The sequence below is a fragment of the Canis aureus genome, chromosome X (genome assembly GCF_053574225.1).
Source record: "Canis aureus isolate CA01 chromosome X, VMU_Caureus_v.1.0, whole genome shotgun sequence".
In the NCBI taxonomy this organism is placed as follows: Eukaryota; Metazoa; Chordata; class Mammalia; order Carnivora; family Canidae; genus Canis; species Canis aureus.
The window spans coordinates 5994116-6017222 of record NC_135649.1 but is presented as its reverse complement, the minus strand read 5'-3'; the positions used below and the strand labels follow the sequence as shown (position 1 = coordinate 6017222).

The 23107-nt window shown below is 47.1% G+C and overlaps 1 protein-coding gene across 4 annotated transcripts in view; it reads right to left on the bottom strand.

The window, feature by feature from the left end:
* Nucleotides 1-3840: 3840 nt before the first annotated feature.
* TMEM185A (transmembrane protein 185A) overlaps nucleotides 3841-23107 on the bottom strand; it is a 35529-nt gene continuing 16262 nt past the window's right edge. For 3 of the 4 annotated variants that reach the window (XM_077889430.1, XM_077889431.1, XM_077889429.1), the window contains exons 2-7: nucleotides 17874-18050; nucleotides 14992-15199; nucleotides 10605-10688; nucleotides 7297-7473; nucleotides 6640-6763; nucleotides 3841-5516 (exon numbers count right to left, since the gene is read on the bottom strand). In XM_077889430.1, coding sequence (XP_077745556.1) covers nucleotides 5272-5516; nucleotides 6640-6763; nucleotides 7297-7473; nucleotides 10605-10688; nucleotides 14992-15199; nucleotides 17874-18050 — 1015 coding nt within the window. In that variant the 3' untranslated portion in view covers nucleotides 3841-5271. Of the gene's footprint in view, nucleotides 5517-6639; nucleotides 6764-7296; nucleotides 7474-10604; nucleotides 10689-14991; nucleotides 15200-17873; nucleotides 18051-19403; nucleotides 19546-23107 lie in introns of those variants that run through there. The other variant, XM_077889432.1, reaches the window with a different exon arrangement.

Genomic DNA, 23107 nt, shown 5'->3' with positions numbered 1-23107 from the left:
GTTGTGACGGCTGCCATGAGGCTTGAGAGGGGAAGATCCACAGAGCTCCTGCTCCTAAGCTCACTGCCACGCCATCCTGGCCTAGAGGATTTTCTGTCTTTGCTCCCTTGCACAACCCCAACTTGGGCCCCACGTTCCGCAGGATGCCAGCTGCACTAGCTGTGTGCGAATGACGGATCTCGTGCTTTCTAACTCTTTTGGTGTAATAGAGATATTGTGCTTCTGTGTCTTGTGTATGTTGATCAAAGGCCCTCGATCCTGCGCTGGGCTCTCAGGGACACGGGCAACCCCAGGGATAAGTCGGCAGCAGCTCCAGGTCTGCAGGGCAGGAATGCTTTGTGCTTTCTCAGCAGGGAGAACGAGTATGTGGAGTGCGTAGCCTACACAATGACCTCGTTTTTGCCAATTAGAGCTGGCTTTTCTGCCGTAGTGTTGTCTTGAACCCCTCGACCTGCAGTGTTCCACAGGAGTCACGAGGTCTTAAGTCAGTTGCGCCATGACATGACCTCCCCCCACTGGAGGATGGGAAATTGGTCTGAACAGGAAGAGCTGGAACAGGAGGCAGGGTTAGGAGAGGCCCCACCAGCAGACAGGTGCCGGAGGAGGCCGGGATGAGTTGAAGGTTGTCCAGACGTGTAACCCGGGATTCCCGATCCAGGCCCAGGGCACGGGCCTCACTTTACATACCAGACCCATGCTTTGCTGGGTTGGGCCGGGCTGACCTCGCACAACAGGGAGTGTGTATGTGCATGTGTGTGCCCATGTGTGCATGCGGGTGCATGCACGCATGTTTTAAACATGAGTTGGTGAGGATAGGTTACGGATAGTAACCCTGGGCCCAGGTCGAGCTGCCCGGGGATGGGGGTAGGAAGCAAAGGCTGATTGTCTTAACTTTAGCAATTTTGGGCTTTTCCTGGCTTCCAGAGAGACCATAAGACACAGCTCCTTTGCGGTGCCCAGAGCCAGAGTCCTGTCCTGCTGCAGCAGTGATTAGGGTCATGGTAGCGAAAGGATAAAAAAGGAGGTTTTCCTCACCGTGCGGCCAGACCGCCACAAACCTACTTCACTTGTGTTCAAACGGGGTACATACCCTGGAACGCATTGTGGGGTGCATGTCTGCCCCTGGGTCCCTATCTCCCCTGTTGCAGCCCCCTCTCGTGACCCCATTTGTCTGGGTTTTGTAGGACTTCATGCATGGCTTTCCCTTTTTGGGCCAGGTCTTGGGTCCTTAAATCTTGGTTCTTCCTTACCCCTCTTCTATCCACCCTGCCAAGAAAAGCCCCACACTCTGAAGAAGCAAAGAACACTTCCTCCCTCCTTCCCCATCTCCTGTGTGGAGACCATTGCTGGGTGTGACTCATACTAATACACTTGTATTTGCATGGAGCGAACCTGCTTTAGTCTCCGGTCTGACGGTAGAGGGAAGCAGAAGCAATGAAGGGAGACTTGCATGTACACAGGAGCTGTGGAAGACCCAGAAAGGGGAGCTGAAGGTCACACAGGAACTTTTACGCAGGTGCTAGAAGCTTCTGTCAACATGGCCGCAAGGCCCTTTAACAGGCGACAGGCGCATGTAACTCCCTTTGGACTGCCACAAACCAAAGCTTTGTGTGAAATCTCCAATTTCTTGGGGTGGTCGGAGGGGGTGCATCTGGAAAGCTGTAGCTGCCTGCTCCCTTCCCCTCAGCTCTGAACTGCAGGACCCTGGGCCCTACGGGGCTAGACCCCTTCCAGCTCTGGGGAGAGTTTATTTGCTGGGTGATGTTGCTAGGCGGGCACTTCTTTTCCACTTGCTAGTGTCTTGTAACACACATGCTGACTCTTTTCCCTCCTCTCTTCACCCCGGGAAAATACAATAAAAACCTATTGCTACTGGAAAAAAAAAAGCCTCAGAAACTTAGCAAGGAACAGAGGAATAGGACACCTGGGAGGCTCAGTGGTTGGGTGCCTGCATTTGGCTTGGGGCGTGATCTCGGGGTCCTGGGATCTAGTCCAACTTCAGGCTCCCTGCAGGTAGCCTGCTTCTCCCTCTGCCTGTGTCTCTGCCTCCTCTCTTTCAGTGTATCTCAAGAATAAATAAATAAAATCTTTAAAAAAATTAAAAGTAAATGTATGATTATAAATGTTTTGAGAGAGGGATTCCCAGGTCCAGTTGCTGGGGCAAAAGTCAAGTGTAGGTGCTACCGTTTGGGTACCAGCGAGCACCCCTGCACTGCAACGCTTGAGGGTTCTGGGGGACGCTGTCCCCACCCGCATCTTGGTGCTGGGGACCGGGGGGCACCTGTGAGCCCTCCGCTCCAGGGAGACCTGACATCCTGGTGTGGGGAACGCGAAGGCCCTGTGGGACCCAGGCCCCCACTCGACAGGGAAATGGGCCTGCTGCACAGGAGCACAAGGCCCTGGTTAGCCCTGGGCCCTGATGCCCGGTGTTTGGGCCCGCCCAGCGCCTCCACACACCTCTGTTGGAGCAAAGGCGGGACCTCCGGCACCTAAGTGAGCATGCAGGGCCCCACACATGACAGCGGTGGACTGTGATCCATCCTCACCCAGGGCAGCAGTCAGAGCTCTGGTCGCCTGGCTGCTTGGCAAGAAACGTGCCAGAGGCCAGGAGCACCTGGCTTCAGCAGACAACGGCCCGGTCACCGTCCAGTTTATTGCCCTGCCCGAGGTCCGAGCCCTCTAGCTGCGGTAGGGAGAGCTGTAGGGGCAGTCTGGGCGCCCAGCCATAGGTGGCAGGTATCCCAGGAAACAGTGGCACACCGGGCAGTAGGGGAACGGGCCCAGGGAAGGACGTATGGGGGGCATGGGGGCGACGGGCCCTGCAGCCACAATGGGCAAACACGAGTGGCACAAAGGTAGCAGCTCGGCCACGGGGAGCACCAGGGGCAGAGGGCGCCTGGCTGCTGCCCCGAGGATGGCGGGAGGGGCGGACTCGCTCCTGACCTGGGTGGTTGGAAGGTCTTGCTCTGGGCCACCTGCCGGCTCCCGCTGCTGCTCCCCCTGGTGCTCTCTGGGGGCCAGGAGCTCCTCTGGTGGCCTGCTGGCGGGCTCCGCCTCTGCTGGGCTTCCTAACTCTTCCGCCTTGTCCTCATCTTGCCTTTGGGCCGGCCTTCTCGCCCACTCTCCTCTTCTTCAGCAGGTGGGGGCAGTCCTTCCTGAAGAGAGGGCTGCTGTAGAACTGTAATTGAGGTTCCAAATGGAAAGGGGGACAGAAACTCCAGGTCATGGCAGGGCCTGGGGCACCGGCAAGATGGCTCTGAGCCCCTCTGGGCTCTCAGCCAAGTGTCCCAGGGCCTCCCTCTCCGGGGGTTGCAGCCCCAAAGGAAAGCTGTGCGCCTGCTGTCGCCTAGGCCTCATTCGCTGACTTGAAAGCCCCAGCGCCTTTGGCGAGGACAAGAGCCACCTGACCTGGGATTGCAGACAAGCCCACAGGGGAGTGGGGTTGGGGCTTCCTGAAGGAGCATTAGGGGACACTCAACTGCCCCCCAGCAAGCTAGCCAGTAATCACATGGCATTTTATGGCAATGTAAGTGGTTCTCAGCCTCTAGTCTCACCAGGCAATGCCTCGGGACCACCAAAGTGCCCATTTCAGGGTAGACTGTCTCAAGCCTTGAGAATCCTCTCGGAAGGCTCCTCAGCTGTAACAAGGTGGCTCCATGGTCCCCAGCCAGAGGTCGAGTCTCCAGGGTGTCCGTCTTTCCCTCTACACTCTGTCCGTTCAGGCTGTACCTGAGGACTCATCAGAGATGTTTGGCCGCCCCGGGCCACCCGAGGCCATGTGCACGCTGGCTGGGAGTTCCTGTGTCCTGGACCACATCTAAAGTAAGATGCACACGGTAGCATGGAAAAGGAGGAATCGGTTTATTGAACAGCTGCAGGGAGCAAAACTAGTGGACTGCGCCACCTTTGTCACACACCAGGGAGGGAAGGCTTTGCCACTCCAGATGCTCCCCCTCTCCCCCGGAGATGGCAGTCTGTCGGGACCCAGGCCCTGGGGTACCCGGGGTGCTGGGCATCAGTGGGGCCAGGCTGAGACACGTCAGCAGCTCCCTGCATTAAACCCTCCCCTCCTCTCCTGGGTGAGACGGTCGGTGCCCCTTTCCCTCCTGTAACAAACGGCTGCTTGTTCTCAGGCAGGAGGCTCTCCGCCTGGAGGATCTGAGTCCCTCTTTGCTCATTCAGGGCTCTCCTAGCAGCTCTCGGAAGGACTGTGTTCTTAGTTAAAAGCCTGGGGCATCTGGAAGGCTTTTTGTTTGGGGTAGACAAAAGGCCTCAGACCTTTGCAATTCCATAATCCAGTGGCTCTTCCCAGTCTCCGCAAGTCCAGCACTCTAGTTGCAGGTCATGCTGGATAGTTTTCTGACAAATGAATATTCCCAGAGCGCAGGAAAAGCATAAACCATTTCTTGCTTATTGTGGCTGTTCTGGCAGTAGCAGCTACTGTGTATGTGGAGGATTTCAGGGGGGAAATGATGATGTCCCATTAAGGGGTGACACCCCCTTTGTAGGACAGGTGTGCCAGCAGCTTTCTACTTCTGCAACAGAACACGTATATCTCCAATACAAGCTCGTAAAAAAATACTTTAACAGAATATACTGTACAGAACTAGGATTTAACACGGTATATTACAATGCTAAAATATTTGTATAAATACTATACAGGCTCGGAATCACTCCATTAGAAAGGGCTCACCAATGAGGCCATTAAAAACTGCTGTCAGCCTCACTGGAAGAGCAACTACTTCCACAGCAGAAACACAAACAGTAATAATGACAGTGGGTACTGGAGCTCGATGCCCTCAAGGAATATTTAGGTTCCTACTGACTATTCTGCAACAGCAGACGCTAAGCTACGTACTGAGGCCAGCCTGGTTTAAAAAAACCTTTTCAAAGAACACTTTTGATGGGAATTTTAGCACTTTGAAAACCAATTCCTCCTGTGGCCTGATCAGCCACCCCTAAGAGATCCAAGTTGGCTCCTGAGGCACCTGCCCAGAGGGGGTTGCTTTCTCCATGTCCCTCGCGCTCCCTCCATCACACCCATGGCTGCCGACACACACCCCACCCCAGCCCGGCTGCATGTGCCAGTCACCTGCCATTTGTGTGTCCCATCATGGCGAGTCACTGGTAGGCATTGAGTGCAAACAAGGCATGAGATGGAAGTCCCCAGAGCCCCAGCTCCAGTTCTGGGTGGGGTAAACAAAGACGCAGAGGAGGGTAGAAGAGAGTGTGTGCCCCAGTCCACTGGCGTTCTGCCCGCGGGAGTGGTATCTAATCTGGCATTTCAATATTTAATTTGGGAGGTGGGAGGACATATTTCCCAGGGCTCTGGGTGATAACCACCCTGGTCTTCTTACGGAACATCGGGGCAATCTTAGGAGGTTCTGGAACGGGTGTTTCTTCTGTTTCCTCATTATCTTCATGGTGGAGGTCATAGGAGATGTTCCCATATTCTCTCAAAAACGGGAAGAGTTCAAGCAGAAACTGACAGAAATCCTTGCGAATCCCAAACCACCCTGAAAAACAAGGATGCACTTGCTTACCACACTGGCCTCCATGGGATCTGCTGTGGCTGTGCTACCCTGAACAGGAAGTTTTACTTGGACCACGTAACCCTTTCTCCCGATGCCTTAGAAATGACAACTAAGCAAGGCCTGGATACCCATGAAGGGCAAGAAGATGGGCCTGTGGCTCGCAGCTCTCTAAGTGGGGCTCCCGGGCTGGCCCACTGCGACCCCATTAGAGATCAGAAAGTGGGGGAGGTGGGGTGGTCCACTGACACAGGCCTCCCGGGTGCTCTGATGGGGGTCCCAGCAGTCAGGACTGCTCTAGCGAGCCTCAGACACATTCCCGAGGCATTGGAACTACGTCAGCATCCTCTCGCCTTCCCTATCTGGGATATGCTCACATGCGACAGAGAATGTCACCGGAAAAAGGGACTTGTCAGCATCTGGCAGGCACTGGTCCAGGCCAGCCGGCAACCCGAGCTCACAGGGCCCTCTCACAGCTGCTCCTCCAAGGCTTTGTTTGTGCTACCTATACCACAGGACCATCCACTCAGTGCTGGCTCTCCCAGTGCACCCCCCACCATCCCCTGGCTTCCAGAATGGCATGCTCTGGGGCTACCTGCAAAGGAGCTTATGGTCTAGTGAGGAAAGGACTCTTGTCAAAGATCACTTCAAAACTGAGTGTCCCATCACACAGGTGGAGAGAAGGGAGAGCAAGCAGGGCCCCACTGACAAGACACAGTGATGTCGGGAATGTCCCTTGGGAGAGCAGGGCGAGGCACAGAACCTGAGTGGACTCCCAGGGTTTGGAGGGTGATGTGGATTTTTATCTAGTCCTCAGGAGCCCCTGGAAAGCAGGTAACTTCATCCTCATGTTGCAGCAGAGGGGACAGGGCTGAGAGGCCTACCTCAAATGGCACAGTGTGCCATAGGAAGGGCATGGTGCAGGTCAGAGAAAGCAAGGTTGACAGCGCACTCTTCCCTCAGAATATTCCAGGCCTTCCTCAGGCCTACATTTCCTCTGTGACCTCCCTAACTGGGACTCTCAGGCTCATTGTTCATAGAATGGGGCCACATGCACACATGCACAGAGACACACAGGTCGAGGGCTTCCGAAGTGCTGAGTACATACAGTGGTTTCCTCCCTTCTGTCCAAAGGTGGTTGCCATCAGAGTGATCAAGGAGAGCCAAAGAGGGACAAATATTGGGATACAAGAGAACGCGTTGTGGCCATCCAGTTTGTGAACCAACAGGATCTAAGGAAAGAGAAACAGGTGAGGTCCTATTGATAAAGCATCTGAGGACGGACAATGTCTAAGGCCAGTCCAGCCCTCCCTTGTCAGGTCTCACAAGGGGTAAGGTCAGCTCCACAGAAGACTACAGATACGCTCTATCTTGTGGGGTAGCATGACACCTACTTTCATGTCCTTCTTCAGGACCAAGCAGAATCTGTATACTTGGGAGGCTTCCAACAGCAGGACTGTTATGGGAAGCTCCTTCTGGTGATCATTCTGAGGAGTCAACGGTGCCCATTCTATAATTCTGCACAGAATGCTAACGAAAAATAACCAATTCTCTTTCTAGATATAGACAAATCCACACGTACTGATGCATCACGGCCACAAGGACTCACTTCTCACTGCCAGTCCCCCAAAAGAAAGGATGCTCTAATTTTGGCATCATGCCCTCCATCCCCACCCCCATCTACCGTGCTTTCTAGGTACACAGAGTGCTGTCACAGGACAGGGAGGGACCCAAGGCCTGAGAAGTTCTGCTGTCGAAAGCTTACCTCAAAAGTAAGGAGAGGCACGACGATGGTCATCCAGCTCAGTGCCATTGTTATGTGTGTCCTTCGCTGTTCTGCAATCACGTCCATGGAACGCAGGAACAGGACAGACCACACAATGTAATAGAGGACCACCAGGCACAGAAAGGACATGAGAATCCAGAGAGGGACACACACGACCTGAGGGAAGGAGGAGAGAGAAAAATCTTTATAGTTTGTGCCCAGTACCTGAAGGGAGGCATAGCCAACCCCCTGCCGGACATCTGCAGTTAAGACAGTGCAAACATGAGTGAGGATGGCCGCCAAGCATCCCAGGACTGTGGGGACACTGGCTCAGGGCCACCGCCTGCTCCAGGACATGCTCTGCCATGGGCCACACTTGGGGAGAAGAGCTTGGTGGTTGCCCTTCTAAGATATGTTCTCACTCAGCCTGCACCTGGCTCTGCTGCAAGGGAAGCAGGGCAGTCTGCCACCCTCAGCACACCCTCTCCACAGCTGTTTGCCCATCCTGCTGGAGGCACCATGGTGGTAGACTGTGAGGCCCATGCCCCTGGGAACTTCAGCTGCCCTCCGCTCACAGGTGCAGTGACGCTGAGAGTGCTCTGCCGCCCAGTCCCTGCCCCCTCGCCAAGGCGGGTCCCATGTCTGCTGCTGTTGCACCAGAAACACCTTGCTTCACCTCCACATGAGCCCACGGGAGAAGCCCAAGGGGCCTCACCAGGCTCCCTGGTTAGATCATTCTCCCTCCTGCGCTGCTCCTTGGATCTGTCATCCCTCTGTCTTATGTTATCACACGGTCAATTGCTTTCTTTTGGTGTACAGTCCTATGACTTTTCACACATACGTGTGTAGAGCTGTGTAACCCCAGGCAGGACACAGGACAGCTTCTCCACCCCACAGGACTCCCTCATGCTGCCCCCTCACTGTGTCCTACCCTCACCCCACCCCCAACCCCTGGCAATCACTGATCCACTCCCTATCACTACACTTGTGTTTGTTCAAGAGCACGATGTACATAGCATCACACAGCATGTCACCTTCTGAGACTGCCTTCTCTCAATCCACAGAACGTCTGTGAGGTTCCTCCACGTTGTTACATATAACGACAGCCTGTTTCTTTTTATTGCCAAGTGGCATTCCATAGAATGGGGGCACCCACTGCCTGTTTGTCCAGCCACCCGTGGAAGGAAATGTGGGTGCTTTCCCGCTTTTGGCTGTCACAAATAAAGCTGCTACAAACACTAACACATGGGTTTTTGTATGGCTGTACATTTTCATTTTCTAGGGGAAATACCCCGGATCAGCATTGCCAAATCACATTCACTCCAGTCTGTGTCAGAGTGCCTCTACAATTCGGCAATCCCAGCAGCGAGGTGCCAGCATCCCTGCCCTCCACACCCTCACCTGCACTCCATGCTGTTTAGCTTTGCCATTCTGATGACTGTACTGTGGACCTCATCTTGGTTTTTATTTGCCTTTCCCTACTGGGTAAGGATATTCTGTTTGTGCGCTTACTTGCCACATGTATATCCTCTTTGTGAATTATCTCTTCAGGTCTCTTGCCAATCTTAAAATGAGGTTTTTTTGTTTGTTTGTTTGTTTGTTTTTTAGTTTTGAGAGTTTAGATGTTTTGGATACAAGTCCTCAGCTGGATATGTGCCTTGCGAATATTTTTTTCTTACTCTGTGGCCTGTCTTTTCATTCATTTCATTTCCATTCTGACCTTCTCTTATGGACCTTACTGTTAGTGTCACTTTTAGGGACTCCTCATCGAACCCCAGGCCCCAAAGGTTTTCTCCTATGTTTTCTTCAGACACTTTTTTGGTTTTCCATTTTGTTTTTACACCTAGGACTTGAATTGCTGTGTGGTTTTTAATCCTCTCTAGTAGCTTGGAGTTCCTGATGGTAGATTTTGCTATAAAATCTATGGAGAGTCTCCTTCCTATGCCCCTTCTCACTTAGCCACACTCACATGGGGGCCTCCTTCAGGTGGAATGCTAGGGAGCGAAGTGGCCTCCCATGGTCTCTCTTGGTCACTGCAAGAAGCATGCACTCAGACTGTTCCATCTGCTGGGACCTGCCCAGAACTGGGGCTGGAAAAAAATCTCTTCACTCACCTACAGAAAACATTCATAATTCTTAATCTTTTTTTTTTCTGATTGCACCTTACACTAAAAGTTTGTCTGATATTTGTTTCCTCCACATCACAACAGAAAATCCTGAACCCAATTACCATGCTCCAGATATACCACTCTAAGGATGTAGGACAGGTACCTGAACTTTTTAATCATAATTGTTTTATCAAAGACTTTGGGCAGAGGTGAAGAGTCTTGCCTTTATTCATTATGGAGATGACTATGTTCCCTTATTTTCTTCCCTGTCACCAAATGAATATTTTTTTTTGGTATACTTGTTACTTTTTAAAAAGGTAAACCATGTTCATAACAGAAAATGTCTTATATGCAAAAGTACACATCAAGCAACACTGATATGACCTCATCTCCCAGAGGCACATCTTCCACCTCAGTTCTCACCTGCTTTCTAGGCATTCATAGTTGGAAGTCCAAGTCCTACTGGATTCTCTAATTTGTAGCTTACATGTATATATGATTACATATGTTTGTATCTAGACTGATCCATCCTCCTATCCACCTGCCCTTCTCTCCATCTATGCAGTCAGTTTTAACCAAACACCCAAAAACTGAAGGAACAGGTTCCAAGCATGACTTAGACCTTGCCCCGGGCAGGAATGTAAAGTGGCACAACTTTTTTGACAAGCAAGTTGACAGTATAGTTTGTATTTAAAACCTCAAAAAGTTCCCACCCTCTGGCCCAGTAATATGGTCTCTGGAGTCTTTTCTAAGAAAACAATGAAAAAAATTAGGCAAAGACTTTTAGGCACAAAAATATATGTTATATTGTGATTTATAATCACACTGGTATCAACTTCAGTGTTTGGAAGGAAGGGATGGTTTGGTAAATGCGTTTGAAGAATACTACATCAATTAAACTTTAAAAATTATGTTTACAAAGACCTTTTATTGCCATGGGAAAATGCTTCAGATGCATTAGGATAAGAGAGCAGCACACAAAACCGTGTGCATAGCACAGGCTCATCTACCTTCACAAAGCAATAACCTCCAGCACAGGAAACCCCAAACACTAGCCATACTCTCTCCCAGTGGGTTACGGGTGATTATCATTCTATTACCTAAGCTCGTCTGTCTTTTCCAAGTTTTCTACAATGAACACAAATTACTTTTATAATTAAAAAAAGAAAAGTTTATTTAAGGATTTAAAAAGTTACATACAAGCCAGGGCCAGTGGATGATCTTGTCCAGTCTTAAGGCAATGAATATAAACTGCAGGATGTTGACAGAACACAGTATTTCTAACTAAAAATGAAGAGAAGAATCAGTTAAACAAAGTAAAAGTTGCATTCAATACTGCAATTATTTGGTTAACACACTAAAAGGCAATGCAAATTATAATATGGTAAAAGCTTTATTAAGTTATACTGGGACCTCTTGATCTTCAGCATCAAAGGAGTGAAGCAATGCAGCAGCAAAGAGAAACCTGTCCCCCACCCCAAGTCTCCTGCCTCGTGCCCTCTGCTTACTGGCTGCCCTGCCCTTTATGTGCTCTCTACCAAACAATCATCTTGTTTCCAGGTTCGTTGAATAGAGGCAATCTGTGGCAGGCACTCCAAGCATCCTTCCTGCCCCCACCCACAAATCTCTATTCCATACCTGTACTTCCTTCTCATACCCAGGGCTCAGCTCTGCATCCCACCCCTTCCTTTCTGGCTCCTTGAGGAGCCTGTCACATCCGGACATCAATTCTTTACCTCATCTTTAATCCTGCCCTTTCAACTGATCCCTCCCGGAAGCACAGAAACAAATTCAGCTCAGTCCCTTTAAACACAAAAGAACCCCAAGACCAAATGAGCCCATCCCTCCCTCAAGCTTGTATCCCTCCCAGTGCTAGCACTTGGCTTTGTGAGACATCATGGGTGCTCAGGCCTTCATGGCCTCCCTTGCCATTCTGAGCTCTCAGCACTGTGGCCCAGCCTCCAGCCCTGATCACTGGCAACTGCTTCATCAAGGTTCCCAATGCCAGATCATCCTACGGGGCACATGTGTGGCATCTCTATGAACCCTGCACGGTTTCGCCCTCCTCCTGATGCTCTAGGTAGCTCTTTTTCAGTACCCTCCTCTCCTTGAACCCTGATGCCCCCCAGAACCTTCAACCCAGTCTTCCGTCTCTGTGAGAGACACAGCCACAAATCTGTGTGCGTTCACTCACTCAGCCTGCTGTCCATGGCCCTGACTGGCGTGACTGCCTGCTGGCTGTTGCTACCAGCTGCCCCTGACACAGCCTTCTTGCTGCATCCCAGGCCCAGCTCTCGTAGAGATGCCGCAGTCAGAGCCAGCCTCAGACTGAGTCCATTAACTGCTCACACCTTTACCCTGTCCCACTCCCTTCCAGAGAGTCCCACTCCCTTCCAGAGCCTCCCACCTTGCTGTAAGGCACCATGGCAGCCCAATCACCTGAGCCACACCACCAGCAAGCACCCTGTATTCCTCTTCCCACCCCTGAAAGCTGTTACCATGTCCTGTCTTCTCTACCACCCCAACAGCTACTGCCTTGTCAGGCCTCTCTCCTCACCAGTGCCCCCAAATGCCTCCAAAGCCTCCCACCCCCCCACTAGCCTCCCAGTCTGGAAGGCTCTCTGTTCCTGCCACTGCCTGCAAAATGAAAATCACAGGAAGCTGACTGATCTGGCCTAGAGTTTTCCCAAAGTGGTCAGTTCACAGGGCATTCAGTGAGGGAGCCATTCTTTCCTAGGCCTCTGGGCTGAAAGAAATCCTTAACAAGTTCCATTGGATTAAGTAATTAAATCTAAACTTCACATTTATATCATTGGTAGCCGTCTAAAAAAATAATAAAAGTCATATAAATCAAAAGGAAAAATGATTTTTATTTCATTCCTAAATAACCACAACTGATTCCTAAGAGGATACATGTGGCCTGCTGGTACTGTACCATTTCTTAAGGCACTGCCATCCTCATTAGCTGTTCTCCAGACAAATTTTTTTTTTATTTTTTTTATTTTTTATTTTTTTTTATTATTTTTTTTTCCAGATAAATTCTTACATAGTAAGTACTACCCTCCCCTCACAGTAACTACCAACAACTCCGCTTCTTCTACAATATCATCAAAACTAATGTAGGGTAACCTAATAATAAAACTGTAAACGACTTGGAGGTAGTAGTTCATATCATATCCCCACAGCAGGTTGGTATCACGTTGCTTCCCCCTCAAAAATGGCCAATATCCCATGGTGCCCTGAGAGCTCACTATGGAGGCCTGGGGCAACTCGGCGCATGCTCTGAGGACTGAGGAGCTGGCCTCCCTTCAGCCCAGTTCCTCTCTACATCCTTCCTCTCCCCCAGCTCCCACCACTCTCTCCTTTCCACTTCATGCTCCAGGCAATTTTTTAAACTGTGTGGTAAAATACATACAATGGAAAACTTACTGTCTTAGCTATCTGTAGCTATATAGCTCAGTGTCACTAAGTACCTTCATACTGTTATGCGATTGTCATCAACATCCATCTCTAGAAGTCTCTGTGTCTTGCCAAACTGTGCTCCAGTCATCTTGGGGTCACAAGAGCTCACTGTGCGTGACACTTTCTCCTGCCTCTACATCTTTGTAGAGTCTCTCTGTCTGGGAAATATCAACCCCTTCCATACCTGCATAGGGTGCGCCCTGGCAAAGCCCACTGTTCCTTCATGTCTCTGTGCAAGCCTATCCCGTCACCCCTGAGTAAATGTGGCACTCTTCTCCCCGGACACAAGCACCAGAAGGGAGCTCAACTCCTGACATAGTGTTTCTTCTTCCAGGTCAGAATGCCGAGGGGGATTATATGAATGACTCACTTTTTGTAACTCTGCATTGGGAAAATATGGTTTCATGCCCAATGCAGTCCTAACCCTTGTATATGCTTTTACTTTCTGAAAAATCAAGTTCCAAATTTGAACATGTACCTTAAACTGCTTCCTCAGTTCCTATCCAACTATATTTGGATGGTCCCTCAGTGCTTTTCGACCTGAGTGACACTGCCCCTGCCCCGAAGGCTAGGAACTGAGCAGGGGTGCCCCTGGGTCTCATACACACTTGTGGCAAGAGCCTCTCCACCGACATTTAGTGGAAAGAGGGCAGACAGAGGTATCCTGCCATGCATTAGACAGTCCCATTCAACAAAACATTTCCTCTCCAAAAGGCCAACAGCACGTGTCTCTCTCCTACCAAGAAACGTTGAGCCAAACAGAGAATATCTGGGACACCTGGGTAGCTCAGTGGTTGAGCGTCTGCCTTTGGCTCAGGGCATGATCCTGGAGTCCCAGGATCGAGTCCCACATAGGGTTTCCTGTGGGAAGCCTGCTTCTCCCTCTGCCTATATCTCTGCCTCTCTGTGTGTCACTCACGAATGAATGAATAAAAAATAACTTTAGAAAAACAAATAGAAAATATCTGGAATGTGTGATCCCAATGATTTTGTTTAATGTTAAGTTTTTGCAAATCATTTTTGCAGCTTGGCTTTGCTTCTTCTGCTCAGGTAACAGAGAAAACATGCAAAGCAACATGGGCATAAAGGAGAACAGTAAGGATGACTGGGTGAAAATGGTGCCTTTAGCCAGCACAGGGAGTAGAGATTCAGGTGAAGTTGGAAAAGGAGTCTGGAGCTCACGTGGAAATGTGAGTTCAGCAGTGGGAATGCTGGAGGCGACAGCGCATAAGTGGCAGTGGAGACAGGAAGTGTAAGCAAGACCATCCCCGAGGAAGTATGCACAGTGAGGACAGAAAACAGCCAAGCTTAGGCTCCTTAGTGGCGAGAATGGAGCCAAAGCAGAGGCGGCCAGTGTAGTGAAAGGCCCATGAGTGGCAGAAGCTGCTGCGTGGCTGGTGGCCAGAAAAAAAGAGCTGAAAGGGCTCACTGGCTGTGGTCGGTTTCGGGGAGTATGAGGCTGCGCAGGGAGCTTGGGGTCAGAAAGGCTCTGTTGTAGGAAGCCTTTCTGTGAATGGAAAGAAAGGCACAGGAGCCAAACAGATGACAGAGAAGCTTTTGCTGCTGTCGTTCAGTTTTCTCTTTCAGATGAGAGAGCCCACAGTTAGCAGACAGAGCGTGGATGAGCTTGGGAGCAAATGCTCAGAGGCAGCAGAAGGGGAGAGGGGGCTTCCTGGACAGGAAGAAATTCTGTCGCAAGACAGCAGCAGAAACTCAGGCTGCATCTTCTACCTGCTGGTCTGCCCAAATTTCAGACCTGTCAGCCCCCTCCAAGTCCACAAGCCAGCTCCTTAACCTGAATCATTCTCTCCCCCTTTCCCTCTCTTCCTTCCTCCTTCCCTTCTCCCTTTCCCCACCTCTCCTACTGGTCCTCTCAGGAGAAGCCTAACTAACACAGCTGGCTAGGGAAAGCTGCAAAGGTGGATGAAGCCTGAGGGGCTGGGTGAAAAGCCCGAGTTCTGAAAGAAACTCTTTGAGAAAGAGAAACACAATTATTTTCACCATTTTTAGTTTCCTTATATACCACAATCTAGAGGTAAAGCTTTCCGACAAAGGGCAAGACATCTACATTAGCTGACCAAAAGATTTTACTTTTTATAACATCCTTAAATAGATGAAATCTCACCTCCAGCGACCTGTCATGTCGAAAGCCCCAGACGCAAGCTGCAACGGACACGGGGGACACAAAGAATAGCGGCATGAAGACCAGCAGCCAGAAGTGGCTTCCTCTCTCGATCCGGTCACAGACCAGGACCTCAAACAGCAAGAGCAGCAAGTGGATGCCCACTGCAATTAACATGGCCTTAAACTCCACACATGTTTCTCCTTCTGCTCTAAAAAGGGACGGTAGAAGAAGAAGAAGAAAAATGCTCAGTTCAGAATCTCCAAAACAGGTAGGCTGTCTGGGCAGACACCAACATAGTATCGTTCGATACTATGAACGATAACTATAAAGCCAGAGTTATTACTTCCCTGATGGGAAACATCGATGCTTTTGTTCATGACTTTAAATTTGACTACTCCCAAGATCATTCAAGCTGATTGCTTCCACTACTAAAAATGGACAAATATCTCTTAAATCTCATGATCCTCATCTCTCAATAAATTAAAAACCATGCAGATCACATTTCACGCAATACTATAAAAATTACTAGCTGTATGAATGTGTGGGTTATAGTTCAAGAAAATACAGTAACTACTGTAAAGTACTATTCAAAAATGCCAATAAAACTATGAACGTCTTTTTTATACTTTCCTTTCTAGTCCATTAGGATGAATTAACACCTGCAGATGAAAGAGAAAGAAGAGCAGTTAAAACTGCTTCTAAGCAGAATCGGTTTAATTAGCTGTTTAAGTATCAGGCAGGAACTTATCAGATTAACAATTGAAAAATAATTAGGCTGCTAATCAGGATAATGCTTAAAGATGCATTTTGAGGGATCCCTGGGTGGTGCAGCGGTTTGGCGCCTGCCTTTGGCTCAGGGCGCGATCCTGGAGACCCAGGATCGAATCCCACATTGGGCTCCCGGTGCATGGAGCCTGCTTCTCCCTCTCTCTGTGTGTGACTATCAAAAAAAAAAAAAAGATGCATTTGGAAAGCCCACAGTATTTCATTCAAAATACAAATAAACATTTATGAAGTATGTACTTGGTGATAAATACACCCGAGCTTAGGACACAGAGAAAATGAAGCCAGTGGTCACTTGTACAGGACCCAGCAACATTCCACTGGATAATGTTAACACTGGAATGACCATTCCTGCACACTCACTATGTTCAACTACACACATACAATTCCTTTCCTCAATCAAAAATCTTCAATTAAACCAACAGGGAAAAGCTCAAATAGCTTCTCAATATCAATTAGCAGAATCTGAAATATTTATTTACATTTTCATTCTTGGGCAGCCCAGGTAGCTCAGCGGTTTAGCGCCGCCTTCAGCCCAGGGCGTGATCCTGGAGACCCGGGATCGAGTCCCATGTCGGGCTCCCTGCATGGAGCCTGCTTCTCCATCTGCCTGTGTCTCTGTCTCTCTCTCTCTCATGAATAAATAAAATCTTTTATTTATTTAAAACTTTTTTTAGATTTTATTTATTTATTTATTTATTTATTTATTTATTTATTGAGAGAGAGAGAGAGAGAGAGAGAGAGAATGGCTGGGACACAGGCAGAGGGAGAAGCAGGCTCCATGCAGGGAACCTGAGGTGGGACTCGATCCCCGATCTCCAGGACCACACCCCAGGCTGCAGGCAGCGCTAAACTGCTGTGCCACTGGGGCTGCCCAATAAAATCTTTTAAATAAATAAATAAATAAGTAAAATTTTCATTCTTCGAGTTGTAAACATTAGATATCTGAAAATATATCATAAAAAAGAAAAGATTTGCAAACTGCACAGGTAATCTCAAGAAAGAAAGAAGGAAAGAAAGGAAAGAAAGGAAAGAAGAAAGAAGAAAGAAGAAAGAAAAGAAAAGAAAAGAAAGAGAAAGAAAGAAAGAAAGAAAGAAAGAAAGAAAGAAAGAAAGAAAGAAAGAAAGAAAGAGAGAGAGAGAGAAAGGCAGGCAAAGGAAATCTAAGGACTTTAAAACAGCTTACATGCAAATGTCCCCCATCTGCCACGGCTCCTTGTATGTCTATTTTAAAGTTCTCAGATACATACGTGGTAAAGTATGTTACATGGGCTAACTCTTATTTTTAAAGTTAACCAAGGTTTAAACAGCTGCACTTTTCTCCCAGGACCAGTGCACATGTCCCACCCATCCACCGGGCATTCCCTCCCTCCCCATCTTCCCAGGGAAGGTGGAGAACAGCCCCTCAAGCCCTTCTTTTCCCTTTCTGGAGTGCCAGTCTCTGCGAGGGAGAAGAGACTCTTTGCGTCCCAGCAGCACCAGGCTATACCCCATGGCTGAGCTGACTCCAGGACCTTGAACGAACTGAGGCAGCCAAGAGGAAAGGCTCAGCCCTCTGCCCGGCCCCCAAAGGCTCTGCCCTCCTTCACAGCATCTAGGCCTCATCTCCCTGTCTTAGGGGCTCACTGTTTCCTGGCCAAGCTACCCCCCAACACCCCTTGCTAACAGTCCTAAAACCCCAGGACTAGGAGCCTGGGACAAGGGGAACCTCAGTTCTAGGACTGAACTGGAGACAGAGGTAGCCCTGATGACCAAACCAGGTCTTTGTTTTATAGACCTGCTCCTGCAAACATGGTAGTTTTATACTTTCTGGTCTAGCATAATATAACAGTTCGATATTTTGGATGCATTTTAGATTACATTGGCTTTTGTGGGCTGGCTAGGATCTTAAGCACCCCAAACAACACTGCTTTTATTTAAAAATGCATATCAAACACCTAATTTTTTTAAAACTTAGAACAGAACTCAGTTTGCCTATATTATAGTTCTTATAAAACCCCAGGTAGGCAAAGAAAAATAGTCCTTAGTTAATCAAAAGTGAAAAACAAGATATTGCTCCCTGAGGGTAGAGACTGATAGGTTTCATAAAGCAGCATTACCGATATTGGGGATTCCGTGCCCAGACTCCAGTCCCAACTGAGGCTCCCACAATGACCATCAGCTTCCACAGCCATATCGGAGCGAAGACAGCCCAGTAGCTCCACTGAATGATGCCATCCAGACGGAGGGCCAGCAGGACAGAGAATAGCAGGAGACAGGCATAGATGAGGAATTTACTAGGAGAAAAGTAAAATGATTAACGAAGACTCACTTTTACAAATATATGACACCGAAGGGAGAGTACTGACAGCAGTATTTGTGAGCATGCATGGAGTCGCTAGTTCAACAATCATGTACTGGAAGGTTCCCTGTAGTAGGTGCACTGGGTTAGGGGGCTGGGAAGTACACAGAAGGACCAAAATAAGGTCCCTGCTTCCCAGGGCTTCCTGGTGGGTGGGTGGGGTGGTCTACACCAAAACAGAGCAGTACAGTAGGGCCTGTGGTGTGCTGGAACACTGCTCGGGTGCAGTGTGAGAGATCCTAAAAGACCACACCTGGCTTCCTTCCATCTGGGGGCACCAGGAGGCAGAGAAGTGGTGCCCCTGGAACGGGTTCCAGAAGGTATGTGGGGAGCTGCTGGGCAAGACAGGCCGTGAGATGAGGAAGCATTGCAAACAGAAGGAACCAGACATACCAAGACATGGAGGCTGAAAAAGGCTGACATGTTAGGAGATGATCAAGTTTTGTCACCGACTCATCACTGGATTCTATTTTTAAAAGGGTATGGCACTTTTAATCTGCCGTGTTCAGATACAGTCACATTTTAGTACATGTATCATACTTTCTGTGATTGAACAGAACACACACACACACACACACACATACACACACACTCACATTTCCCATAAAAGGGGAAGAGGATGTCCTTGAAATATCAATTAGAAATTACACTGTTGAGGAATTCTAGTTCTAGCTTTCACAAAGTAAGGGGCATGGGGTTTTTCTTCTCACCTTAAATAATAAACTGGACAAAATTTATGAAACAAGAGCTTTCAGATACTGGACAACAAAGGCTGGTCCAGCAAAGGACTGTGATGACAAGAAGGAAGGGAGGAAGGAAGAAAATAAAGGCGGTAAACTTTATTACGGCTCCAGCTTATTGCCTAGAGGCAGTTCCCAGGATGCAGCAAGAAAGTACTTAACTCCCAACCCTACTGATGATTACTTGAAACGTAAATGGTTTACCAGTTAAAAGACAGATTATCAGATTAGGTTAAAAGGCAGGACAACTATATGCTACCTGTAAGAAATCCACTTCATCTACCTATAAAATCACAGACTAAAACTAAAAGGACAGAAAAAGTTATATCAAGAAAGCACTAACCAAAAGGAAGCTGGAGTGACATATTAATATCTGTTCTAGTCTTCTAGTGTTGCTCTAACAAACCACCGCAAATGTGGCAGGTTAAAACAATACAAATGTATTATCTCACGGCTGTATGTGTCAGAAGTCCAGAAAGGCTTGGTTGGTTTAGCTGTTCACATGCTTATGAGGCTGAAATCAAGATGTCAGCTGGCTGGACTCTTACCAAGGGATCCTGGGAATAATCTGCTTCCAAGTTCACTCAGGTTGCCGGCAATTTGGTTTCCTGTGGCCGTGGGACTGAGATCGCAGTTTCCTCACTGGCTGTCAGCTGGGGCTGCCCTTGGATCCCCTAGGTCTCTCTGGTCCCTGCGTATAAGCCTTCACATCTCAAAGCAAGCAACAGCATACAATGAGAATCTTTCTCACGCTTAAAATTCTTCTGGCTTCTCCTTCTGCCATATCGCTCCTGTTTCCGACGACAGTTCTCTGCTTAAGAGCGCATGTGATTAGACAGGGTCCACCTGGATAATCCAGGCTACTATTCCTATCATCAAGTCCATAACTGCAGTAGGCAGAATTCTAAAGATGTTCTCCAAGATTCCTGTCCTCTGCTTATTCAATCAAATACTAATCTAGGTACAACCACAAAAAGACTTTGTAGATAGAATTAAGGTTACTAATCAGGTGGCCTTAAAATAGGGAGATTAGCCCAGATTATCCAGGTGAGCCCAATGTAATCATATGAATCCTTAAAAGCAGAAAAGGGAGGCCTACGAGTGAGTCAGAGAGAGGTAGCAGAAGAGAGAGGAGGCAGAAGGGGAAGTCAGAAAAATTCTAAACATGAGAAGGATTCAACCTGCCTTTGCTGGCTTTGAAGGTGGAGGAAGGGAGCCATGAGCCAATAAATGCAGGCAGATTCTAGAGGTTGAGAATGATTCCTGCTGATCCAGCAAGAAAAATGAACCGGTTCTTAGCCCTATAACTGGAAGAAACTAAATTCTGACAACAACCCAAAAGAGTCTGGAAGCAGATTAATCCCCAGAGCCCCAGAAAGGAATGCAGCCCTGCCAACACCCTGATTTTGGCCTTGTGAAACTCTAAGCAAAAAAATCCAACTTAGCTCTGCTCTACCTATACTTCTGAACCACAGAAATGTGAGATAATAAGTTCTGTGTAGTTTTAAGACACCAAATCTGTGGTAATCTGTCATGGAAACAATAGAAACAAATATTACAACCTTAGATACTTCTGCAAAGTCCCCCTTACCATGTAACTTAACAGTCAGAGAGGTTCCAGAGCCTAAAGCCTGGAAATCTTTGGGGGGCCACTTTGCCTGCCACAATATAAAACAAAGTATGTGGGTTTTTTGTTTTGTTTTTAAAGATTTATTTAGTTATTCATGAGAGAGAGAGAGAGAGAGAGAGAGAGAGAGAGGCAGAGAAGGCAGAGGGAGAAGCAGGCTCCCTGTGTGGAGCCTGATGCGGGACTAGATCTCAGGACCTGGGATCATGCCCCAAGCCAAAAGCAGTCACTCAACCACTGAGCCACCCAGGTGCCCCAAGGTATGTGTTTTTGAACAAGAAATATTACCAGGGACAAATAGGGGCAGTCCATAATGATAAAGAGGTCAATTTGTCAAAGAGGATCCAATAACTGTAAATATTTGTATACCTAGTAACAAAGCTTCATAATACATGTAGAAAATATTAAGGAAAAATGGAAAAATCTACAATTATTATTGGAAATTAACACTTCTTTCTCAATAACTGATAGAACACATAGAGATTACTAAGGATACACAAGTTTGTAATAATCAACCAACATGACCTAATTGATATTGATATAGCATTCCTCCTCCAACAGCATAATACAAAATTCCTTTCAAATGCACATAGAATACTCATCAAGATAGACTGAAATCTGGGTCATAAAACATGACTCAACAAATTTAAAAGGATCAAAATCGTTCGAAGTAAATCTCTACACACAATGAAATTAAACTAAAAATCAACAACAGAAAGCTATCTGGAAAATTCTCAAAATGCTTGTAAATTAAACAACTTTGTTCTAAATAATCCACAGACAAAAGAAAAAATACACAAGAAGCATTTGAAAAATTCCAGACTAAATGAAAGTGGAAACAAAGTTTACTGACACTTGTGAACTCCAGCTAAAGTGGTACTAAAGGGAACTTTATAGCATCAAATGCTTTCATTGATCTAAAGTCAATGCTCTAAGATGCACTTCAAGAAACTAGGAAGAGGGGCACCTGGGTGGCTCAGTCCTTAGGCGTCTGCCTTCAACTCAGGTCATGATCCCACCAGTCCAGGCCAGTGGGGTTTCCTACTCAGCGGGGAGTCTGCTTCTGCCCTCCCCACACTTGTGCATACAAATGTGCATGCTCTTTCTCTAATAAATAAATAAAATCTTTAAAAAAAAAAGAAACTAGGAAGAAAAGGAGATTTTTAAAAGCAGAAGAAAGGAATTCATAAACATAAGTAAAATCAATGAAACTAAAACCTGGTTCTTTGAAAAGATCAAGAAAAATAGTAAACCTATATAGTCAGAGTGATCAGAAGAAAACAGTAGACAAAAATCACCAACATCAGAAATGAAAGCAGGGGCATTACTACAAATCCTACAAACATTACAGGGATTAAAAGGGGATACTAATGAACAAGTTTATTCAAGTAAATTTCTTGGAAGAAAGACATTATCAAAATTTACACAAGAAGAAATATTTTCATATTTCTTCACAGCTATAGGGATAGCTATAGATAAACTAAAGTTGTAGTTAAAATCCTTCTCACGAATAAACTGTCAGGCTCTGAAAAAAATCTTATCAAATACGTAAAGAAGAAATAGTACCAACTTTTCACAAATTCTTACAGAAAGAGATGAGAGGGGGATAATTCCCAATTTACTTAATGAGGCTAGCATTACCCTGATACCAAAATCTGACCAAGAAAGAAAACTATTCTTCATGAAGATAGATGCAAAAAATAAAAACCTTAAAAATTATCAATCTGAATCCAGCAATATATAAAGAAGATATTACAGTATGACCAAGTGTGGTTTAGTCAGGATTACACGCTTGGTTTAGCATTTGAAACCAATTAATGTAACTCACTGTATTAATAGAATGAAAAAGAAAAAACATGATTATTTCAACAGTTCCAGAAAAAGCACTTGACATAATTCACTACCCACTCAACATAAAAGCTCTGAACAAATTAGGAATAGAAGGGTATCTATGAAAATAATGTTTAATGCTGCAAGACTAAATACTTGCCCTAAAATTAGAAACAAGGCAAGTACCTCTACTTCAATACATCTATTCAACATTTTACTGGAGGTTCTACCATAACAATAATACAAGAAAAAGAGATAAAAACGATAACGAATTGAAAGGAAGGAGTAAATCTGGTATTTGCAGACAACATGACAATATATGTAGAAAATCCTAGCTAATCTAACAACAAGAAAAAATAAAACCTGCCTCCAAATCATATAAGTGAATTTAACAAAGTTGCAGGATACAAGGTAAATGTACAAAAAATATAATTATATTTCTTTTTTGAATTTTTTTTAAATTTTTATTTATTTATGATAGTCACAGAGAGAGAGAGAGAGGCAGAGACACAGGCAGAGGGAGAAGCAGGCTCCATGCACCGGGAGCCCGACATGGGATTCGATCCAGGGTCTCCCGGATCGGGCCCTGGGCCAAAGGCAGGCGCCAAACCGCTGCGCCACCCAGGGATCCCTTATTATATTTCTTTATGCTAGCAATGAAAAACTGGGACACTGTTTTTTTTTTTTATAAACTATCATTTACTGAATTGGCATCATGATGACACTAAATTCATATCTTTCAATAGTAACTCTGAATGTGAACGGGCTTAATGACCCCAACAAAAGGCGCAGGGT